Below are 24,177 nucleotides of genomic sequence, written 5' to 3'. Positions count from 1 at the left end.
AAATTAACTTTAAAATTCCCTTAATACGCACGACTAGGAAGGGTTTTTGTGTTTCTGTCAGCGGGATGAGACTGTGGAACAGATTTAATATGGAGTTAAAGCAATGTCCAAGCATGAAAGAATTTAAAAAGAGGTACAAAGACACAATTTTTCAGAGGTACAGGGATGAGGGAGGGCTTGGGGATCAGTGGGTGTTCTAAAGATGTACAAGTATGTGGTAAGTGTGTGTAAATGTTTGTGTAGGTGTGTATGTGTGTGTGTGTATATATGTAGGTGTATATGTGTGTATAGATCTGTGTATGAATATGTATTTACATATATGTGTTATTATGTGTTTATGTGAATCATATTATATTTGTTCATAATAATATAAAGCCAGAAACCTAATTATTTACTAGCAAGTATCAGTCATATTCTGGTATAGTGTATAGATATGATTAGACTAGGAAGGTTATTATTGTTATTAATTATATAAGGAGAAGGGGTGGGAGTTTATAAGTTGTACTTCTTCTCACTCCTTTTCGAATAGGTATTATATGTCTTATGTTTAAGTGTTTTGTTTATTTATTTTCTTCTGTTTGACATTCATGTTCGAAATAAGTACATCAATCAATTAAAAAGTTGATTGAAATCATGTCTTTTACCGCCAAATGAAGGGGGAAAACTGGGAAACTGTTCATAGAATTCTAAAGCAGCAGCAGAAATGATGTTTGTCCGGTAGAACTAGTGAAAGTATAGAAGTAGGCGGGGTTTTGTCCCAGGGGTCCGGAGCCAAACTGGTGTTATGTAACGGATCCACTCGCTTTCACATCCTGATGTGCACTTACTCTAATTTAAGTTTACGAGCGGCTGGGCTCAGTCCCTCTGTTGGAAGTGCGCATCGGTGTGCGGACATGGAAAATGCCGAGGTTTTTCATGTGATATGTGCAGATCTGGAGATAATTTTCACAAAACTGGACACTACAGCTGAATTTTAGCCAGATTGGAGCTTTAGTCCCGGACACTGCTACAGATCTAGTCTTTAGTTTTTAATTTTCAACCCTTTGTTTAGTTGTGAAGGGATTTCCAAATGGGCCTTTGCGCATGAGTGTGAACGCACTTGGACATGGGCAGCGGTCCGAGCAGAGGGAAAAAAGTAGCACCTGCGTGTGTCAGCGAGGTGACTGTGGCCAAAACAGCGGCCCGTGTCACCGCAACCAAACACAGCGGTGGTCCATTCAGGCCCCTTAAGATCCAGACCATTTTACGCACGGCGCGTAACCGTGCGCAACCGGACCGCCACAGCGAAGGGAACGACTCTGAATGTTCCGGAGAGGACGATGACATTGACGGAGAGTTGGACACTGTTATGGCCAATTATGAGGAGCGAGAGCGGGCTTCGGTGAAGAAACCACCTTCCAAGAAGACTTTTATCAGATCCAGAACGTACGGACTGTGCCATTTTGGACGCGAAGACACTGATGAGGACTTCAGCTCAGAAACACGGATCAGAGAGTCCGGATCAACAGAGCCACGTGGCTCACACCGAGGAGATGTAAACAAGAGAGGATATGATGCCTTCTCACACTTTAAAAAACATACACCACTGTGTCCAAACGAGCACACTGTAAGAAGTTTGACTATTTTACTTTGAATTATTATTCAAACAGCTCATGTGATGATAACACTGTGTCCACCCTTTACACAACTGACAAGTTATCAAAAAGAAAAATGAATATTATTAATGCAGACATATTTGTATCCCTAGTAGTTTCAGTTAACCCTTTACAGGGCATTCATAAATACTCTGAAATTCCAAATTTCAAGCATAGAATGTTATTGGAGGACATAACAAAATACTTTTTTTCTTTCTAACTATGAAGCTGCACATATTTGTTCATGCACACCGTTCTTGTCTATATCAACAAACAGTCATTGTAGGCGCAATTATAGTAATAATCATAAAGTTTATTTATAAAACACTTATATTTCACAAAGTGCTTTATAATAAAATCAGAGGAAAATACATAGACAGCAAAAACACACAGTTACATACACAGACACAGGCATAAAAACATAAAAGCAAATAGTGATAAAACCATTAATCAGACTTCGACAATAGGGAAACAACATTCAGGAAATAAATGTATGTATGTATTTGTGCATAAGGCAAATATGAGAAAATAGGTCAGTCAGATGGAAAATAGTAAATTTATCATAATAGAAGGCATCATTTATGTTGTACTGGTCCTAAAAGTAGCAGTTTTAACAGTTTCATCCATATGTGGCTGAAGGTTTTGGCCAGTTTATTACAGGAGCTTAGGTTGAATTTCCACATATAAAAACTACACCTAAGAAAATGTATCATCATATGTAATAACACAAACAAAATAATAATAAAAAAAAAAAAACTTAAAAAGCCAAAAATGACCCTACAAGGGTTCTATAGTATTCAGTGGTGAAATGAAAACACATCCTGATGTCTGTTCTTTCCTCTGGTTCATGTCAGTCCTCCTCACAGAGCGTTTTGACAAGAGGGTCTTTGTTGGAAGCTGTTGCCACAAAAGACAAACAATTGTAAGTAGACAACTCTGATAAATAATGGATGTCAGTGGAGTAGTAAAAGTCGAGGGGGGCCCAGATTAAAGTTACCTTAAATGGATCACATTACCCCTCCATTATTCCCAGAGCAGATCACATTAGTCAGACGTCTGCAAGCAGGTCCACAAACAAGTGTGTGTTTTTGGCTCTTTGTTGAAGGGAGATCAGAGTGGGTGGGGCTATTTATCCATCCTTTTTTTAAATACTTTATTTCTATACAAATTCTACAGTATATGGAACAAACAAATCACACAAAAACAAACAAACAAAAAACAGATCACAACAGTTAGAGCATCTAGGTTCAACCTTTAGATGAATAAAATACAGACAGGTTCAGGACAAATCAAGCAAAAAAGTCAAAACAAGTCATGCCAGGTCCAACAAACCCCACCCCTCGCATATATTTCACCCATTATAAGTAAATGGGAAGATTTTAAAAATTAATTTTAAAAAAATGTGAACTTTGACCTACTGTTCCCAAAATGTAATGAGATCTATTCTGGGTCACTGACAGTCTACAAAGTCTATTTGGTATGAATTCAACCAATAGTTTTGCTGCCACAGACATGTGAAATTTCCCCCATTATAAGTAAATGGAGAAAAAAGATTTTAAAAATTCATGAAAAATTTGAACTTTGACCTACTGTTCCCAAAATGTAATAAGATATATTCTGGGTCACTGGTAATCTATAAACCAAATCTGGTATGAATTCAACCAATAGTTTTGCTGCTACAGACATGTGAAATTTCACCCATTATAAGTAAATGGGGGGGGGATGTAAAAAAAATTTGTGAAAAATTGAAACTTTGACCTACATTTCCCAAAATGTAATGACATGTATTCTGGGTCTCTGGCAATTTATAAACCAAATTTGGTATGAATTCACATAATAGTTTTGCTGCTACAAACATTTAAAATTTCACCCATTATAAGTAAATGGGGAAAAAAGATTTTAAAAATTCATGAAAAATTTTAACTTTGACCTACTGTTCCCAAAATGTAATGAGATCTATTCTGGGTCACTGGTAATCTATAAACCAAAGTTGGTATGAATTCAACCAACAGTTTTGCTGCTATAGTGTTAAAAAACAAACAAACCAAACCAAAAACAATAAGCAAATAAATATAAATAATAAATACACATACATAAGTATAAGATTATACAAGTTCAAGGATTTCTTTGATTGACATAAACATCCCATTTTTCCCAATATTTTATTTACATTTGTCAGTAGTGAGTCTTAATGAGTCTTTCCATGCCATAAATTTCGTTCAATTTTCGTTCAAATTTTGTGTTGGGGGATCCTCAGCTATTTATCCATTCTGACAAACATACACAACCTAATTAACATGGATAATGTATAGTTTGATGATGATATTAGTTGTTTTATACTGAAGAACTGACTGACTGATAATCCTCCTCATATTTTTATTTGCTTTTAAGTGTGTTTTTGACGTGTTCTTTCCGTCCACAGCTGCCATAACTCCTCTCTCACCATGCCAGTCATCCTGTACGACGGATCAGAAGAGGAGCTGATGGACACAATTGAGAGGGAGTTCAGTTGACCCCCAGCCGAGGACAATGCAGCAAAATGGACTGCCCTTTGAAGTCGCATGGGCTACAGGAAGGGGATCCAGAGTTTTTCATGACAAAGTTTCTGCTATTGTAGAGACGGCTGTATTTGTTGTATTCATGCACATACATTTAGCAGACAGAGCTGGAAAAGTACACACAAGTAGAAGCACGAATATTTCAGGTACTGATTCAACTTCTTTATACAATAGGACAGGTTCTAAAATGTAGTTTAACTTGAAGGTGTTTTTTTATGTACAAACCGTCCTGAATCTCATATAATATTAATATAATGTGAAGACTAAGAAACCTACCATTTAACTTCAAATGAAATCGAAAAGTATGAACTGACAAAAATGGTCAGTTACTTGTGGTTTCAGTGTCGACATCAGAACTGACACATTATAAGCCCTTTTCTCCACAGTTTGTCTGTTTTTAACTTTTCTTTTCTTACATTCTTCAAGTATTTTATTTGGATACACCATGGGATTGTCTTTTGTATGTTTATGTGTAATTGTTCATCCATTTAGGTTGAAATTGGTCCTGACGTTTGATGTAAATGTGGAATTAAGGTACTAAGGGGTATTTTTTTGAATGACCCTTGAAAAATAAAAATAAAAAATGCACCAAAGCCGATGTTAGTGCTAATCACTGATACATCCCAGGAAAAAACTAGAAGCACTCGGAGAGCGCAGACCTCCGCCAAAGCTGATCAGTGCCCCCCCCCCCCCCCCCCCCCCCCCCGTGGGCCCCCCCACGCCAAGGAGGTTATGTTTTTGCCAGGGTTTGTTTGTCTGTCTGTCTGTTTGTCTGTCCGTTAGTGTGCAACATAACTCAAAAAGTTATGGACAGATTTTGATGAAATTTTCTGGTCTGCACCCCCCCCCCCCCCGTGGGCCCCCCCACCCCCGATCACCACCAAAATTTAATCATTTCTTCCTTATCCCATTTCCAACAAACCCTGAAAATTTCATCAAAATCTGTCCATAACTTTTTGAGCAGTGACTGTCTCTGAAGGACAATGATTTCTATCTAGAGGACTTATGTCTTTATTATCATTAAAATGCCTGTACTGGCTTTGTTCTTCAGTTTTTTTGTGCTCTTCTACAGTGACAACAGTGTGCAGTGTTAACTACTGATAACTTAGGAAATGAGCTAAAGCCGCTAAAAAAAACCAGACTACAACACAAACCTCACATTCTTCACAGATGTGATGAATATTGAAGTTTTTATGAAGCAAAACATTTGTATTTAGCGTCTTCCCACCTGTGAACAAGTCTTGTGTTCATTAAATTAGTATTCCTTCATGTTTTTGCTTTTAAAAATCTTATTTAACTGCATGAGTTATAGAAGTTCTTACACAGAGAATGTCTGTACGCTGACAAAGACCTCCTCAGGTTTGTAATCTGCAATAAAAAGGTTTCACCTCCATCTTCCTGGACTCCCACAGAGCATAACACCTACTTATTTGTAACCTATTACTAGTTTACTTTAACTTGTCTGTTAATAGAAAACAGAGGGACCACACACTCCTCATGGATGGTTTAAAGTCAGCATTTCTGCAAATGTTTCCCTGAAGAAAACATGTTCATGGTTACACTTAGAATACAAAGAAAATATTTCCCCCAGCAGTTCTGTGTGTTCAGTGAATACTGTATAGTTTCTTTAGTTGCAGCCCTGCAAAGGTATGGGCTGAACTGTTTACTTAAGGTTTCCTTCCTGACCACAGTTCCTGGACTTCTCCACCCTGTGAGGAAGGAATGTGCAGCAACAGAGACTTAAAGTTTGACCCAGCTGTATTTGTGCTGACAAGAGGAGCCAGAAACACTTCAACATGAAGGTCTGCTGCCACCCAGTGGTGGAGAAGAATAACTGCATGGATGAGTATAAGGCTGAATGTGTGCTTGAGATATAAGGGGAGCAGATTTAGCTTGTGTTCTTTTAATGCAAGTTTGTCCAATCCTGGTCCTCAAGGGCTGGTATCCTGCATGTTTTAGATGTTTCCCTCTTCCAGCACACCTGACGGTCGTTATCAGGCTTCTGCAGAGCTTGATGATAGGCTTATCATTTGAATCAAGTGTGTTGGAAGTGGGATACATCTAAAACCAGGATACCAGGAAAAAAGAGGATACCAGCCCTCGAGGACCAGGATTGGATGCCCCTGTTTTAATGCATTATGACAGGGGTCTCAAACATGCGGCCTGGGGGCATTTGGCCCCCAGGCCACATGGTTCCAATCTGGCCTGTGGGATGAATTTGCAAAGTGCAAAAATTCCACAGTCAAGGCTGTCAAACTCATTTTAGTTCAGGTTCCACATACAGACCAATATGATCTACAGTAAAATAATAGTATAATAACCTACAAAAAGTAATGACTTCATGTTTTCTTCTCGGTTTGATGTGAAAAAAAAATTCCATTATGTCTATGAATAATGACAGCTTAAAATTTTTGTCTTTGTTTTAGTGCAAAAAATAACATTAAATTATGAAAATATTTACATTTACAAACTATCTTGTAACAATAAAATGTGAATAACCTGAACAAATATGAGCAACCTGAAATGTCTAAAGAAAAGTGTTTAGTGTCTTTGTAGATTCGATCCATAATGCACATGTATAAATGATAAATTGAGGCATAATATTGTTAAAATTGCACTTATTTTTCTTAATAAATTTCAGTTTTTTAAGTTATTCAAATCTCTTTTGTTTGGATAGTTTATAAAAGTAATTATTTTCATGAGTAACAGGGTTTTTTTCCACTAAAACAAAGACAAAAATTTGGCGTTGTCATTATTTATAGGTTATTCTACTATTATTTTACTGGTCCGGAGCAGTTGAATGTGGCCCCTGAAAGAAAATGAGTTTGAGACCCCTACATTATGAGATCCTCTGACAACATGGTTTGTGAAATTTTGAGGAGCGTCTTAAATATTGGTAATTTACTCTTTTTGTGATTACCTCCACCAAGGAGGTTATGTTTTTGCCAGGGTTTGTTTGTTTGTCTGTTTGTTTGTTTGTTTGTCTGTCCGTTAGTGTGCAACATAACTCAAAAAGTTATGGACAGATTTGGATGAAATTTTCAGGGTTTGTTGGAAATGGGCTAAGGAAGAAATGATTAAATTTTGGTGGTGATCAGGGGTGGGGGGGCCCACAGGGGGGGGGGCACTGATCAGCCTTGGTGGAGGTCTGCGCTCTCCGAGTGCTTCTAGTTTATTTCTGTGTTTCTGTAGCAATTTCATCAAAACTCAGTTAAACACAACATTTTATATTTTCATGTAATTAAACGCTAATGAAAACATAATTATGACAATTATATTTCAGTGACCGATAAAGAAAACCAACGCCAACAGGAAGCTTTTTAGATTTACTGACAAAAGGATACTGACCGAGCCCCCAGGTCTTAAGGAGCACTTGGATTTAACTGCTTTTCTGTAATTTGTGTGTCCTGTCTTTTTTTTCTTTTTTCTATGGCCTGTACCTTTGTGACCTCTTCTGACCCGGAGGACCGATCTTTCTTTCTGTGTTTCAGGTGTGCTAAGCCCCTCCCTCTGACTGCGACTGCCTCACCACGCCCCCTGCACCTCAGCCTCCTCTGGTGGTCAGTAAACTCTACATGCGTAGACCCCTCACAGTCAGGTCACTCTCCACCACTGAGCTGGGTGTCTGTATGGTGCTGTATATTATGCTGTATGTATGTGTTAAAGGGTTCTTTTTTCTTGTCTGAACAGCTGTGGTCAGCTCTTAGCTCATTTGTCTATGTCATTATTATTCAAATAATTTGTCCCCATGTGGTGAAGGTTCTGTAGGGATTCTGTGCCATTTATTTTGTACTTTTGTTTTTCTCCTCTCTCCTGAGTTTATCCTTTTGTGTCTTCTGTTTTCAACATGCTTGAGTTTATTTTCTATATAAGTAGATAAGTGTTTTGTTATTTTGGCCTCAGACACCCTGATGCCCTATTGCATTTCCTTTAATTGGTGAGTAATTTAAATGTGACTTGGATGTGTAGATTAATTGGCTTAATGATTCCATCTGCTTGATCATTTATTAAATTTGTCCACCCTCCTCTTGCTCCTTCACCACAACTCAGTGTTAGATTATCGATGGAAGACAGATACAAATGGGGGGATTGGCCCATTTGCTCCGTTTGACTTCCTGATGATTTGGTTTGATGCAGAAACAAGTTGAGGTATAGTTTTTTTACAGGTCTAAGATGACCACGTTGTGTTGATACAAGCATTTTTATTTTATGAGTGTATACAGTTGTGCTCATAAGTTTACATACCCTAGCAGAATTAGTGATTCTTTGGCCGTTTTTCAGAGAATATGAATGATAATACAAAAATTTTTCTTTCACTCGTGGCTAGTGGTTGGGTGAAGCCATTTATTATCAAACAAATGTGTTTGCTCTTTTTAAATCATACTGACAACAGAAACTATCCAAATAACCCTGATCAAAAGTTTACATACCCTAGTTCTTCACTGCAAAAATCTAAATCTTACAAAGTGTATTTTTGTCATTTCTAGTCAAAATATCTCATCACACTTGAAATAAGACATAATCACCTAAAGCGTAACTTGTAAGTGAGATATAAGAACTTATTTTTAGACAATAGATCTTGAAAATCTTATTTCAAAAAATCTTACCAAGATAATTTTCACTTGTTCCACTGGCAGATCTTTTTTTTGCTTAATTCAAGATTTTTTTTTGCTTAATTCAAGCAAAAAAAAAAATCTGCCAATGGAACAAATGAAAATGATCTTGGTAAAATTTCTTGAAATAAGATTTTCAAGATCTACTGTCTAATAATAAGTTCTTATATCTCACTGAAAAGTATCTCTTCAGGTGATTATGTCTTATTTTAAGTGTAATGAGATATTTGGACTGGAAATGACAAAAATACACTTGGTAAGATTTAGATTTTTGCAGTCTTAATCCTCTGTCTTGGTCCCTTTAACATCAATGACAGCTTGAAGTCTTTTGTGGTGGTTGTGGATGAGGCACTTTATCTTCTCAGATGGTAAAGCTGTCCATTCTTCTTGGCAAAACACCTTCAGTTTCTTTAAGATTTTCAGTTTTCTTGCATGAACTGCATGTTTGAGACCTCCCCAAAGTGACTCAATGATATTGAGTTCAGGAGATTGAAATGGCTACTCCTTCACCTTCCCTTTTTTCTGCTGTAGCCAACGACAGGTCGACTTGGCCTTGTGTTTTGGGTCATTGTCTTGTTGGAACATCCAAGACCGTCCCATGTGCATTCTGTCAGGGTATGTAAACTTATGAGCTCAACTGTACACATCCCATGAAGAGCTGCTTGCTATAGTATTTTAAGTATAAATGGGAGGTGTAAAAACAACTTTTCAGTCATTGTTTATTTTTGCATGTTATTGTCTTGTTAAATGCTATTTTCTATTCCATTAGAGAGTGAAACTTTTGCTGTCAGGTTCTATTAACTGATCGTTAACTTCTATTTATTCACGTTCACTTATTGATTGAAGCTTTAATTATGGTAATGTATAAATATGTGTAGCACAACTGAGCCCAAAACAAATTTCCCCATGGGGATAATAAAGTATATTTTGTTGTATCGTAACTAAAGGTACATCTAAATCCTAGTAAATCTCACACACTGTACCCTTTAAATATGTGTCATAAAATCATTCACAACAGAAACATGGTTTATCTGCCATTTAATCATGACAGTCAACGCAGAAGCGGATTGAAGTATTACAGTAGATAGACAGTACAAAATAAAATTAGCATCTGTAGAACAAAAAAATACATCACTTAAAATATTTTGCACGATATGTTTAGAAAATAAAAATGGCACCCCACACCCTGACTGAGCTCTTCAGTGATAAAGGGAGTGCAGCACTTGAATAACAATCTGTATAATAATGCTTTGTGCGTGGCATTTTCGAAAACAACGCGGCTATTGTTGTTGTTTCCTCGTTGGCCGGTAGAAAGACATTCTTTTCTGCACCGAAGTCAGAAGTTTTGGAGGCAGGAGCGGCAGTCGATTTCTGAGCAGCTCACATTTTCTCACATTCTTTGCAATGAAATCCTCACAGATCCTATAAGGATGAAAAGATCTATTAGTCCTACTTTGGGAAAACATGTACATTATAGTATCTAATAGACAGACATTATTGCATGTCATATCAGAATAATTTCTGCTGCAAATAAAAAAATACTTATGTGTATAGTTTATGTGCTACAGTATGCGGTACACATAGCAATAAATATAATGAAGCTGCTGTTGTAACTGGCAAAAAGGTCTACTACTGCTCTGAAATGACTTGTTCATTGCTCTAGAGCACAGGTGCCAAACATGCGGCCCGGGGGCCAAATCCAACCTGCCAAAGGGTCCAGTCCAGCCCTTGGGATGAATTTGTGAAATGCAAAAATTGCACTAAGATATTAACAATCCTTTTAGTTCAGGTTTCACATTCAGACTAATTCAATCTAAAGTGAGCGAGACCAGTAAAATATGATCATAATTACATATAAATAATGACAACTCCAGATTTTTCTCTTTCAAAATGTAAATATTTTTATGTAATTACACTAAAACAAAGTATAATTTTGCAAAAAATGTGAATAACCTGAACAAATATGAACAACTTGAAATGTCTTAAGAGAAGTAAGTACAATTTTACCAATATTCTGCCTGTTATTAAATGTTTTGTGTGTTTGTAGATCCACTGTGATCTGTAAGTTATAATGTACATGTGGAAATGATAAACTGAGGCAGAATATTTTTAAAATTACACTTATTTTTTTCAGTTTGTTCATGTTATTCACATTGTTTGAAAGGATAGTTTACAGATATAAACGTTTTCATTGTGTAAATTTACTTTTTTTGCTCTGAAACACAGAGAAAAGTTCGGAGTTGACATTACTTATATATTATTATGTTATATTGTTATATATGTTATGTTATTTTACTGGTCCAGCCCACTTCAGATCAAATTAAGCTGAATGTGGCCCCTGAATTAAAATGAGTTTGACACCCCTGCTCTAGAGCATCTCTCTATTAAAGGCCGATAGCAGAACAGACTAATAAATAATATTTCATAGGATATACCTGAAAAGAGGATACGGCTGCAACTGGAAAACAAGTGCATCATTGCAGTGACCCTGAAGAAAAACAACGATATGCACCATGAAATGCAGAATATAATTTCTTTTAAAAACACACAAAATTAGTGATAGAATGAAAAAGTAATAGATATCAATAATAGAGGTAAAAAGAAGCAGGTGAAAATGGATTTGAAATGAAAAATGGAGTGATATATTATCAAGCGTTTTGATTAATTTAAAGCTGATTTGACTGATTATGAAAACCTCAAGCCATTTTTCATCATTTTCCATGTCTTACATTCATTATTCATAATACAAAATGAGAAAAAAGATAATTAAAAAGAGCCATTTATCTTTTTAGGAAGGTAGCCCCAAGGCTGGGAGAAACATAAAATCACTTCAATATGGAAAAGAATGCAAAAGGGTAGGGAAACCAACACTGTTTCTAATAAAATGTAAAATTTTTTCAAATACATTGGAAATTTAACGCTTTATCTTTTAACTCATACACATTTCATTACATTAATTTGGAAGAATTTCCATTGCTTTTCCTTTTTTAAAATAATTGTTTATTCCTCTTCAGGCCACTTTCCTGAAATGATAAATGCCTTTTTTTTTTTTTTTTAAACAAACAATTAACATAAGACAAGAAAAATAATTAATTATGGCTGTGTTTTCACTGTTTTAATCCTGTCAGCTTCAATCAAATCACTTGATCATTTCTCATTTTTAATTTCACATACATTTTATTTTTCTGTTAAATTGTGTCTGCCCTCATACATAATTAATACACTCCATTTTGTGTACATTTTTGATGAAAAAAATTGACCCACTTTCCATGATGTATAAAATAATAAAACTACTGTGCAACAATAAAGAAAGATGGACCTATTACTGGATAAAAGGCAGCTTTTCTTATGTATTATCTGGCTGTAATACACTCAGCAGCATCTGAATATTATTTTTTTCCTAACCAACAAGTGCAGTTAGATGAGATAAAGTCCAAATTCACAGCGCACTGACCTTAACTCCACCTTCTGAATAATTCTGAAAAGGACTAAAAAATCACTAAGAAGGAGGTTCACGTTCATCTATAGAAACACAAGGAACCTGTGGAGAACCATATGAGGGTCTGAAAGAGTTGGTTTTAGCATTTTGAACTGGTATCACCGCCTAAACTAAACTGCAAGCTACTGTACATATAGAATGTATTTGCAGCTTTTTCCTACTGTCAAACAATCCTTTGTTGTGACAAAAAGTGCAATCATAGAGCCTCTGTTGCTGTATCACTAGGGTGTTGAAATGTGATATTTTAGCTCCACACTAACAAACAAATCAACAGAGTTTTCAGTTTGACTAGGGAAAATCACTGCCCCTGTGGGAGTTTCAGGGTTCTGATCACAGCTTTAGAACAGCCTCAGTTCCCCCAGAAAATTAAAATGAACACGATAATGTTAGAGCAAAATGATGTCCCCTTTAAAATCCTGATATTTAAATATTTGTTGGTTTTAATGTGGAGTATTTTTTCATATGCACAGATTACTACTACTACATTTGCACATTTTATACTACCTTAAATTTTTAAATCATTCATACAGTATATCTCCATTTTGTACATACTTTTCAATTGCACACTTTATATTCTTATACTTTTTAAAAGATGTCTGTATCTTATTGTATTGCTACTTAGATGTAAGTGCACTGTCGCTGGCACAGACCTCCTGCAATTGAAAGATGTGTGATGACAATAAAGCCTATTCTATTCTATTCTATTCTATTCTATTCTATTCTATTCTATTCTATTCTATTCTATGCGTTTCATCATATTCAAGTCATACAATTCAGTTTACAACTTAAGAAACGTGTTTAATTGTTTAGAATCTCTTTAAAGCAGTGATTTTAAAACTTTTTCAGACCCAAAACATCAAATTTATGTCTATTGAGGATCCTAATTTACAAAACTACATGTTAAATTATCATGTGTACATTTCACTGACTCTTCCACAACCAAAGCAGTATGTCTGAAAGTTGTTTTTTTTTTTTTCCCATTTTATGCCTTTTTGCAATCTTTAATGTTATTTTTGTCATTAGCTGTTTTAGATCCATTACATCCTGTTGGTTCTTTTTTTGTAATCAACTGTTTTTCTTGATTTTAATTTTCAGTTTGCAAGAATAAACAAATTCAGCATTACACAACAAAAAGTGTACAGTACACCTACATTACACACAGAACACCCCCCCCCCCCCCCCCCCCCCCCCCATTTCCCTCCTTGTGGGACACACAGTCTGGTATTGAGCATCAGACAAACAAAGTAAAAATCCAAATAACTGAATAAACAGAATATTAATCAGGATTACAAACAGGACATATAGAATTACCATATATGAAAATCTCAAAAGTCATGACAACAGTTTAACATCTTCTGCAGCTTTTTTCCACATCTCCAATGTTCTGTTGGTTCTTTTAAATTGGTGATTTTCATCTTGTTACATCTTATTACATTTTTCTCTTTTTAGTAATCTGTTGCCTCTCCTTTGCTTTTCACATAGCTCAGCATTTATAAACTTTTCCAGATGCTCTTCCACAATTTAAATTCAGAAAGTGAATTCACATATCATATTATTATCTATTTTACTCATTTTACTTTACAATAAAAACTGATGTAGTTTGGGAGAGGTGGCTTTAAAGGTCCATATTTTTATTTAAGAGACCAACAGTTTCCTCTTATTACAGCACAGATTCAGAGTGAATCTGGGAGAATTTACTTTGCCATGTATTCATTAGAAGTTCATATCTGTTTCTTTCTTACCGTGTCCACAAGGAGGATGTAGTCACAGCTCCCACCAAACACAATGACGTCAGAGTCTTTGCCAAGACAAGCTGTATGCCACAACCTTTAAGAAGGAAAAGAAATTTGAACAAAAACAAAAAACATAGAACTACCTTTATACAACTCAAGTATTATATTGATCAAATCACAAAGTTTAGACCCCATGTGCAAAAGTCGTAAGCAGCCTTTAGCTTTGTTGTCTTTATTTGTAAGAAAAATTATACAGGAAATATATGCACAGTAGTGAAACACATACACATAAAAAAAAAAAAAAAAAAAAAAAAAAAAAAACTGAACTTAACAGCTTCTGCAGGTTAAGTTAGTATTGGTGTGATTTGGATTCAGTAAGTCTTCAGCTCTCTTGGATCAACTGTCTGGATGTTTTCTTAAATAATCTTGTACTATATTAAACACGTTCAGAACATCCATATCATCCCTTATAGCTTCTACAATATTCATATTTGTTTTCTAAAACTGGTACTGCTTACATATTTGCAATATATTCCTGTTGTACATACAGTATATTAATACAATGACTGAGAAATGCATATGTGTGGTCCTGCATTTCAGAAAAAAAATCTGAATATTGTAGAGGCTAACAGGACAAAGAGGATAAAAGACACATGTCCATTGCCGTGCAACAAAATATTATTTAAGGTAACATCTAATCCAAGTGGAGGTCACACTAAATACTGACTTTACCTGCAGAAGCTGTTTAGTTCTGATTTATTTTTTGTGTGTTTCAATACTGTGCACACATTTCCTGCATATTCCTTGTTGGAAATAAAGACACACAGCCATTAAACCCTGCAAAAAGAATACAACTAAATGCTACCAAAGACTTTAGCACAGACCTGTACTTAAAACTAAATGAACCCTTTTAACCTTGGTTTGTTCTTATAGGGATGTTCGACTTCTCGCCATTGTCTTGTTTCTACATCAAGCACCCATCCGTCACCTGATGGAGGAAATGTGTTTCAGTGAGAAGAACTCTATAAAATTACATTAAAAACAACAAGGTGATACTTTATCTCTACAGCTTCACAGAAGAACATATAATGAGAAGTTTTAATGTTAATGTTGCTATTTAACCCATAAAGACCCACTGTGACTTTTGTGTCAGTTCTCAAATTAACGTTTCTCTAGATTTCACCTTTCTAATGTGATGTATCATCATTTATTAGAATATTATCCTCTGTATTTTGCATTTTTTCAGTGAAAATCAGGTATTTCCCTGTATTTAATTCACTGTTTATGTAGATGTTCATTAAAGCTGAGATTAAATTTGAGGGTTATTATATCAAAAACAAAAGAAAACTGAAGAAAAAGTGACTCCTTCCGTAAAATACATCAACTAAACATAAAAGCAAGCATCTCTATCCACTGTCCTTTATCAAATGACATGGGTTTTACTGGTGATTTAATGTTGTAGAAGATGACAGTGTTTCCATGGTAACTACAGAGCCTCTGAACGTCCAAATGGCTGATGACCATGAAAAAATGACAAATTGTATTTTACACCAATTATTTACATGTATTGATAGGATTAGTGGATACACAGGTATTAAACAGATTAGATCAGTAGATGGTTTTGGTTGCCAGTGGCTGTTTGGGTCTTTATAGTTTAAGTAACATAGCTGTAGTATGACAATGAACAGAAGGAGGTGAACTAACAAACACGTGACCAGTATTTGATAATCACTGAAGATATTTTTACAGTGAAAAGCTCTGAGATAAAATGCGATAATTTAAGAAGCAAAACTAGATGAAGAAGACGACAATCTACAAAACTCAAAATGGCTTTTACTGATAAAGATTTTATTGAAAAAACCATAAACAGGATAATTTTTCTTACTCATTGGTTTGCAGTCGACGCTGAGACCTCCGAACAGGAATAAGGTGTTTTCTGACACTGCACTGAGCGTGTGCCATGACCTGCCCACAGGAATAGTGGACACAGGGACTCTGCAAAACACAACACATTACATTATGTAACAATGTCTTCAATAATGTTCATAAGAGGAATATTTCATCTGGAGTTTTAAGGTATTTTGTAATCAGAATAATAACCGTACATTTCTGTCCACGTCCATGACACCAGGTCTAAACAGTGAATGTCACTCGTCCTCGTTTCCTGAAATTAAAACAGACTTTGATTATTGTAATTCGATTTTTAATTTTTCAGTGTAGAAACTAAAAAATTAGTGTCCTTACCATGACTCTACCTCCGCAAATATATCCTTTGGAACCAAGTGTGGCACTGGCATGGGCTGCCCGGGGGGCTGGAGCACGGCCCTATGGGAAAAAAATGGAGTCTAAAAATCCTCTATTGCTACAGCAACCAGCTCTCCTTTCTGCAATGTGTTTCCCAAAAGACCATCGTATTTAGACAGACAGACAGACAGGTATCTTTTATTTTGTAGGTGATGCACTGGTGTGGGTTGAACCTCCAATGCTGCTTGTGTGACTTCTGTTAATCAAGAGGTAATGTGACTGTCACTCACACACACACACACACACACACACACACACACACACACTGGTGTATTTGGTTTTGCCATGGGTGTCAAAATAAATATCATTAAAAGTACATTAAATGGTTTTCAGGAGGTTTAGGTTCTGTCTGGGATCTAGCATTTTCCTCAAGCTTAGGAAGGCTTACATATCCAGCAAGAAAATCTGACGCTTTTCAATTAAAAAAAAAAAAAACATAGATATTCACATCATTTTCACATTACATACACCGGGACACAACTGAAACTATTAGACATGAGAAAAGCCACTTAATTATTTATAATGTTGTTGGATCATTTACTTTTTTTTTCAGTTTCCTTTGTTTTGATATAATAACCTTTGAATTTACTCTGAGCTTTTATGAACATCCACATGATCAGCAAATTAAATATAGGACAATGCCTGGTTTTAACTGAAAAAGGCATAACGCAGAAGATAATATTAGAATAAAGGGTGATAAATCACTTAGAGAAGGTTAAATGTCAGGATTCAGTGAAGCTAGCTGTACAAGAACAACACATAAAGAGTGCTCGTCATCTGTCTGTGTTCAAAAGTGATATTTATATGCAGAATAAAACCATAGTTGAGGATGAACAAAGAATGAGCACCAGGTCACGACTCAGGAAAACAGTCAAACTTGGTGTGACAATTGTGCCAAAACTGCTCTGGACAGTATTTTTAGCCACATAAAGTCACACGGCGTATTGATCAATGTGTCATTTCATGCTGATTTTTATATTGGTTGTTAAGTAGATGTTGGTTATATCATCAATGGCCACCTGTGAACCACTCTCACTATGATGTAAGACTGCTACTTTTTTAATTCATGACCAAATATATCACTACAATTTGTCATCTTTGGTGAGGGACAGCCCACAGGTACATACCCCATATAAACAAGCCTGTCTACTGCATTAAATACTGAATATGAATCATCTTAAATAACTTACATGGATTCGTGGTTCGGTCCAACTGGCCTGTGTGGGGTCAAATATATGGACCTCGTTGTTCCATCCCCAGAAGACATCCCCGACCTACAAAACAACACAATAATTCAACAAAAGCAAATAAGTGAATCATTAATGTTGGTAAAATACTTAGGACACAGAATAAGGAGGCGTTTTAGGATGGATCACTCCTGCTGTGTCACTGCAGAAAGGACATCGCACAGTCACGTGGTTGGACTTTTACATGGACTTGGTTGGAGTTTTAACAAAAGTGCAGGGACAAAGCAATTTAAAATAATTAATATAAACTCAAACTGATAGTAACTGATATAAATTATCATAAATATTTAATTATTTAACCCATTTTTGCATTGTGGGTGCCTCTGCCGCTACCACCACCACAATGATACTAGCAAATTAGACTATTGGTATTATTACTATATATTGTTGTGTTGTTGTTATTATCATTACTATAATAATTACTATTTTCCCTCTCACCCCCCTTTCTCATTTTCATTCACTCTCCCCCCTTCCCCTTTTCTGTACACCCCTAATCAGTCTATATTGTTTAGCTGCTCCTTATATTTATTATCTTTTTCACTGTAATATGATGTTGTCTTTGTTGTTGTTTGTCATTATTTTGTTGTTGTTTTGTTTATTTGCTTGATTTTGCTTTTGTTTATTTGTTGTTGTTGTTTTTCTGTCCACTATGTCTTGTTAACTGTATCACAAATAAAGAAAAAGAAAAAAAAAAAGTGCAGGGACACAGGTTGATATTTTATGTTACCCATGATGCTTCATCTACAATAAAGGTTTTATTCTCGCTGTCGACGCTGCTGAGTAGCTTGTGACCATATCCGCCAAAGTAGATGATTCTGGAAAACAGAAAAAAACAAAACAAAACACAATGAGTATCATACGTTAACTGAACAACAGCAGTCAGTTACAGTGGACACTACCTTCCGTTATAAACCCAGCAGGACAACTTGTCTCGAGGTGAAGGAGCAGAACCAATGTCATGTATGATCTTCCTCCACGTGTAATTTCCGTCTGTCAGGTCGACACAGTAGATCTGTTTGGAGGAAAACAGTCATCGCTTGTTTAAGCAATCACCCATACTTCCTCAAACATATTTTTATGTCAGACAGACTGAACATTTTAGAGGAAATAATTTGAGAGTAATTCAGCTGATAGAATATTTGGATATTTTTGGCCATCAGTGCTGCTGTTTTATAAAAAGAACAAAAAAGCTGCTCAATAAATCTTCTTTGTCTGATTGTCTTGATCTTACTCTGTGACTTTGGGTGGTGTTGTATATGAAAAGTGCTCTATAAATAAATACAGTTGAAGTTGTGAAGCCAGTGATGGAGCAGCTGCACAATAACCTGCTTCTCAATTGCAATATTTGGCATTACATCACATTCTTCTCATTTTAACCAAAAATCTAAAAATCTAATTGCCTTCATCACTCTTCTAGCTTGTAGACTAATGCTACTTAAATGGAAAGATAAACAACATTTAAGTCTTGGTGTCTGGATCTTTTACATCATTTGACATTGGAAAAAAATCAGACATTCTATAAGAGGATGTGTTAAGTTTTTCAGTGCCTGGCAACCTGTTCTGAATCACATAAAAGAGGCAGATCCCTCACTCATTCCATAGTAGTCTTATTAATACAAGTTTGTGACTAATATCTATGTTCCTTCCTTATGTATGTATTTATTTATTTATTTATTTATTTATTTATTTATCAATTATTGTCAGTTATATTTTTTATGGTGCAACAGGGTGGGAATGTTTATGGGTTTGGGTATAAAAAAACCCCAAAAAACAATGACTGTTTTATGCTTTTCTGAATGACTCGATATGTAATAAAAACACTTTGAACAAAACAATAAACTGCTTCTGCTACCATTTAAATTAGGTCAAGGATAGAGACTAATTATCAGTATAGGTTAGTGTTTTTCAACCTTGGGGTCGTGACTGGAATTCCAATGCCTGGAATTCAAATGGGGTTGCCAGAAATTTCTAGTAATTGATAACATTTTTTTAAAATTAGCAAAAAAAAAAAAAAATTAGTGATTCAATATATATTTCATTGTAATTAAAACACCACACACTTTTCCTAATAAAATCAAGTCCAAATAAAATGCAGGATATAATATCTGAGAGGGCATATCTTGATTAACACGATCATGTGACCGCGTGCGTTAGCTACTACACTTCAACCTGCACACAGTCGCAGTCAGAAAACCAGACCAAACAGAGAATGGAAAGATTTCTTTTGCCAGAAATTTGTGATGTTAAAATGGGATCACGAGCCAAAAAAGGTTGGGAAGCACTGGTATAGGTGTTAATCTATCTCATAGCTTCACCTGATTGGTCTGTCCATTGTCGTCACAGCCTCCGAATATGTACATGTGCTCATTGAGGCTGCAGCCACAGGTTCCAGACATGGAGGGCGGGACTTCCCCTTTCATGTGGAACACTTCCCTTCAGAAACAGAACCATTTTATGTTACATTCACTTACAACAAGACGCATCTTACAACAACGACATCAATATCTAAGTAAATATTGAATGTGTATGAGGTTCAGAGTATGAGATTTAGGTTCTAGGTGAAGAAACAGAATATAAACTTGGAAATTGTGTTTTTCTTACCGTAGAATAAGCAGTTTATATCTACAGATGCATGTTTTGATGGCAGGTGGCATCTAGAGTTAACCCTTAAAGACCTTGAACTACTACTTCCAAATCCACCTTTCCTAAGTCATTTATCACCATTTATTACAATATCTTCTGCCTTTTGCATTTTTTCAGTAAAAAGAAGATATTTTCCTATATTTAATTTACTAACCATGTGGTAAATTTAAATGTTATTATGTCAAAACAGAGAAAACTGAAGCAAAAAGTGACTTTTTCATACAAAAATATATCATTAATGGAACATTAAACCTAGTGTCTAGAACCACAGTCATTTGTCAAACTACAGTACATGGGTTTTATAAGTTGTAGCTGAAAAACTGCATTTGAACTGAATTATTTCAATGTATTGATAGGATCAGTAGTTCATACATTATTAAATATTTAAGATAATAATTTAAGATATTTAAGATACTTTTGGTCACTAGTAGCTGTTAAGGTCTTTTAGACTTTATATGTGTTTTTATTACTAAATTGGAGTGTGGATATTCCTCAAAAAGATGGTATGGCTTACTTTTTTTGAGTGCTTGTACTGTTAAGGAAAACTGTACAAACTAAAAGGTGGATCCATAAAAAGCCTTTATTTTCATGTTTTTAGTGGCCACCATAAGGGATGGTGAATGACAGGTTTTGGTTAGTTTCAGTTTTCCACTTCAGTGCCAGATGCAACTAAATTTTACACAATAAACTTGAAGAATATCTCTATAATTCATATGTCATACATTTTACAGTCACTGCAATTTTGGCAACATGCAGGCATTTCAAGAATAGATTTAAAACTCTTACCATACACCTTGTTCCAGGTCATACTTCCAGATCTCATCATTAGGAAGGAAAATTTCATCATCGGCAACTGACTGTAAGGAATTGAACATGTCAGTTACTACTAACGACATATATATACAGTAATAATTAACATCAACTAGACCAGGGGTAGGCAACCTGTGGCTCCATGGCCACATATGGCTCTTGGGCCCTTTTCCAGTGGCTCAATATAGCTTTGTCAAAAAACATATGGAAATGAATAACACCTTTTTTTGTACACATTTTGTCAAAGCAATAAAGGGATTCAGATGTTATGCAGCTGTAAAAATGTAGGCTCTACGCCAAAAGAATAATAATTAAAAAAGTATTAGTAGCAAAAGTAGACTACTTTTTAATTTTGCCACACTGAAGGTATTCATCTGTATTCTCCATTGCAAAGAAAACCTTCAGTTACCAGCTGATTTTTGCATCAAACATAAATACTGACAAATATCACTGTTTTCTTTAGTTTTGTCATTTTTTTGTAGTTCTGTAAATGTACTGAAACTTAGTTTTATTTTCCACATATTCTGTACAAACTAATCCTAAAGAGCTTCTTAAATACTCACCAGTTTGAGGAAAGGTATAAGAGTAGGCTATCTTTTGACTCCAGACACTTTTGGTTTTCTTTTTCTGTCCTAATAGGGTTCTTTGGATTGCAAAGTTTGCCGACCCATGCAGTAAACACGGTATTAGGTTACAGAATTAGAACAGGATGATAAAATAGACTGTGAATCCTCGTGTTATGCTTATGGAGATCTTATTCATCAATAAATCGTTTGTTACAGGTAGGAAATTAATAAGTCCTGTGCAGATGTTGTTGGGCAGGGGGAAGGAGGAGCAGTTGGACCTTCAGGTGGGGGTGGTTGATAAAAATATTATCATGATATGATTTTGTTTTGTTTTCATGGTTTATTCTGTGTACACTGCGAATTAAAATATTCAAAAATGTTCAGTGTTTTGTTGTTTAACTTATTTTACTGAAGTGTATTTTCATGTTGAACGAGTATTTTATTTTTAATATGACTGATTCTGATGTTCTCTAAAAATGTTCTGAGGGTTTCCAATCAGAAATAACAAACTTTTATGTTGTTTTCATTTTGTTGAGGGAGAACTCAAAGCATTCAGTTTCTTTATTTAATGTTGAATCCAGAGTATGTCTTGTTTTGTTTATTTCGTCTAGTGTCTTTTGTGTAGTTTTAGCCTAGTTTCAACTTTTATTTCATTTTAGTCTTATTTTTTCATCATTGTTTCATTGTCATTTTAGACTCGTTGCATCTCTTACATCCTTTTCACCTTAGTGGATGAAAACTCAAAGCATGCTTTCTCTTCATTTAATGTTGTGGAATCCATAGTTCCTCTTGTTTTGTCTTTTACATACTTTTGTCTTAAATGTTTTGTTGCACCTTTTATGGCATTTTCCTCTTGACAGTTGAAAACTCAAAGCATCTATTCTCTTAAAAACCAACCTATGAACTTTAAAGACCATTTTCTATACACACACTTACACATATACAGTCATGGAAAAAATTATTAGACCATTAAAGTCATCAGAAACAATGGTTATGCAATCAAGTACTAACTCCTGTGTGTATCATGTGACTAAAACAGACAGAAAAGAAAACATGGAATACCTAAAAGCACTGTTTTTGGAAGCACAATGCCATAGCTATTGATCTAAGAACGTAAGTAATTTTGGTTATTACCAAGAAACCATGGAAAACTGATAGATATCAGCTCTGAAATGAAACTCTTATGAGCTATTTTTGTTGTTATCATTATATTTGTCCAGACAAATGTACCTTTAGTTGTACTGGGCATTAAAATGAACAAGAAATTGAAGAAAACAAGGGGTGGTCTAATAATTTTTTCCACAGCTATATATTGTATATATTTTGTCTATTTGTTAGGATTGCATTATTGCACTGTGTGGGATTGCACTTAACTTTGCTGTACCTTGTGTATGATGACACTACAGATTCTGATTCATTGACATTTATCATGGTAATTATGAAAACCTGCAGACAAGAATATCTTTATGATGATCCAATCCTACCTTCAGAGCTACAGGTGAGGTCTGAGGAATGACATTGTTATTACTGTTATTATTACTGTAGATTAACTGAATCTATTTTTCTATTTTTTTCTATTATTTGATTTTTTATTTGTGTATTTTTTATTTAATAATTTTTTTTCTTCCATATGTTCTGTATTATGTCTGTGTCTGAAATGAACTAAACTAAAAAAAAAAAAAAAAAAAATCTATGACATTATGTTTGTTTTTCTGTCCCCACTTGTGCTGACATCAATCATGCACCCTTATAATTTGATTTAGAATAAGATGAGAGCTGTGTTTGTTTTCATCCTACCATGTATCCTCCCCACACATAGAGCAGGTTTTCCCGCAGCACAGCCGTGTGTCCGCTCCTCTCTCGGGCCACCAGCTCAGAGCAGTGTCTCTCCAAAGCGGAGTCCATGACTGGCTGGTATAAATAGACAGAGAAGACGAGCCTGTGAGCAGAAAATGACACAAACCTGCCTAAAAATGCCGCATACCTGCAGCTACACGGAAGATAATATGACACATACCAACAGAAGAGGAACCTGAACACAAACACCTCCCTGTGGATGTTGACATTTCACAACATAGAAGCTTTTTGCACTGTTCTGTTTACAGCTTCATGATAAAGCAGTTTGACAAAAGGCTCATTCTGGACGAAAAGAAAACAGTGACATATTTACACATATGAAGAATACTCACGGTGTACGAGCTAAATTCGACTCGTTTCTTTCATGTTTTACACACGTAATGTCAAAGCAGGTTCTCGTTCCAGAGCCACAAACACTGACATAGCATTGTTTACTACAAAATAAAACACAACTTCCGGGTGTGGCTTTTCAAAATAAAACTATTATTCAAGCGCCCGTTTTTATTTTATTTTATTTTATTTTGTTTTATTTTGTTTTGTTCTATTTTATGAATACACGGAATCATCAGTGTTTTCTGCATTATACTTAATTAGGAAGAGTCATATTGCAATGTTTTCGTAATCGCATTATGCCTTCTCACATAAGTCTAACCATCACAAATAAAAGCATAAATAATATACATATTTATATACAACTTTGATTCTACTAATCT

At 35.2% G+C, this 24,177-nt stretch overlaps 2 protein-coding genes across 4 annotated transcripts; one reads left to right on the top strand and one right to left on the bottom strand.

Annotated features, from left to right (window-relative positions):
• The first annotated feature begins 799 nt into the window (after positions 1 to 799).
• Positions 800 to 4,871, top strand: LOC115414196 (uncharacterized). Its single transcript, XM_030127432.1, has 3 exons — positions 800 to 1,606; positions 2,489 to 2,556; positions 4,057 to 4,871. The coding sequence occupies exons 1-3, from the start codon at positions 1,106 to 1,108 to the stop codon at positions 4,145 to 4,147; spliced, it is 660 nt and encodes a 219-aa protein (XP_029983292.1). The 5' UTR covers positions 800 to 1,105; the 3' UTR covers positions 4,148 to 4,871.
• Positions 4,872 to 9,826: 4,955 nt separating this feature from the next.
• Positions 9,827 to 23,900, bottom strand: LOC115414195 (kelch domain-containing protein 1). 3 transcript variants are annotated; one of them, XM_030127429.1, is made up of 14 exons: positions 23,797 to 23,900; positions 23,405 to 23,518; positions 21,018 to 21,088; positions 19,904 to 20,021; positions 18,488 to 18,600; positions 18,316 to 18,403; positions 17,532 to 17,615; positions 16,282 to 16,362; positions 16,143 to 16,201; positions 15,923 to 16,032; positions 14,953 to 15,025; positions 14,047 to 14,131; positions 11,241 to 11,293; positions 9,827 to 10,227 (listed from the first exon to the last, which is right to left on the bottom strand). In XM_030127429.1, exons 2-14 carry the CDS (start codon positions 23,510 to 23,512, stop codon positions 10,086 to 10,088), a joined length of 1,185 nt encoding a protein of 394 aa, XP_029983289.1. In that variant the 5' UTR covers positions 23,513 to 23,518; positions 23,797 to 23,900; the 3' UTR covers positions 9,827 to 10,085. The 3 variants fall into 3 exon arrangements, with proteins under 3 accessions (XP_029983289.1, XP_029983290.1, XP_029983291.1); XM_030127430.1 differs by having other exon boundaries at positions 23,405 to 23,514; positions 23,797 to 23,894; XM_030127431.1 differs by lacking the exon at positions 23,797 to 23,900 and having other exon boundaries at positions 23,405 to 23,537.
• Between the last annotated feature and the right edge of the window lie 277 nt (positions 23,901 to 24,177).

The sequence above is a fragment of the Sphaeramia orbicularis genome, chromosome 22, assembly GCF_902148855.1.
Source record: "Sphaeramia orbicularis chromosome 22, fSphaOr1.1, whole genome shotgun sequence".
In the NCBI taxonomy this organism is placed as follows: domain Eukaryota; kingdom Metazoa; phylum Chordata; class Actinopteri; order Kurtiformes; family Apogonidae; genus Sphaeramia; species Sphaeramia orbicularis.
The sequence above is the reverse complement of the archived record's forward strand: the minus strand, read 5'-3'. Positions and strand labels throughout refer to the sequence as shown.

Bases quoted from the DNA above. Each gene is read 5' to 3' on its own strand.
- LOC115414196 (XM_030127432.1), top strand. From the start codon at position 1,106: ATGGGCAGCGGTCCGAGCAGAGGGAAAAAAGTAGCACCTGCGTGTGTC. The intron at 1,607-2,488 runs GTAAGAAGTTTG...GGTTCATGTCAG, and splicing joins TGTGTCCAAACGAGCACACT to TCCTCCTCACAGAGCGTTTT. The intron at 2,557-4,056 runs GTAAGTAGACAA...TTCCGTCCACAG, and splicing joins GCCACAAAAGACAAACAATT to CTGCCATAACTCCTCTCTCA.
- LOC115414195 (XM_030127429.1), bottom strand. From the start codon at position 23,512: ATGGACTCCGCTTTGGAGAGACACTGCTCTGAGCTGGTGGCCCGAGAG. The intron at 20,022-21,017 runs GTAAGAGTTTTA...CTGTTTCTGAAG, and splicing joins GACCTGGAACAAGGTGTATG to GGAAGTGTTCCACATGAAAG. The intron at 16,202-16,281 runs GTAAGGACACTA...TTTTAATTTCAG, and splicing joins TTTGCGGAGGTAGAGTCATG to GAAACGAGGACGAGTGACAT.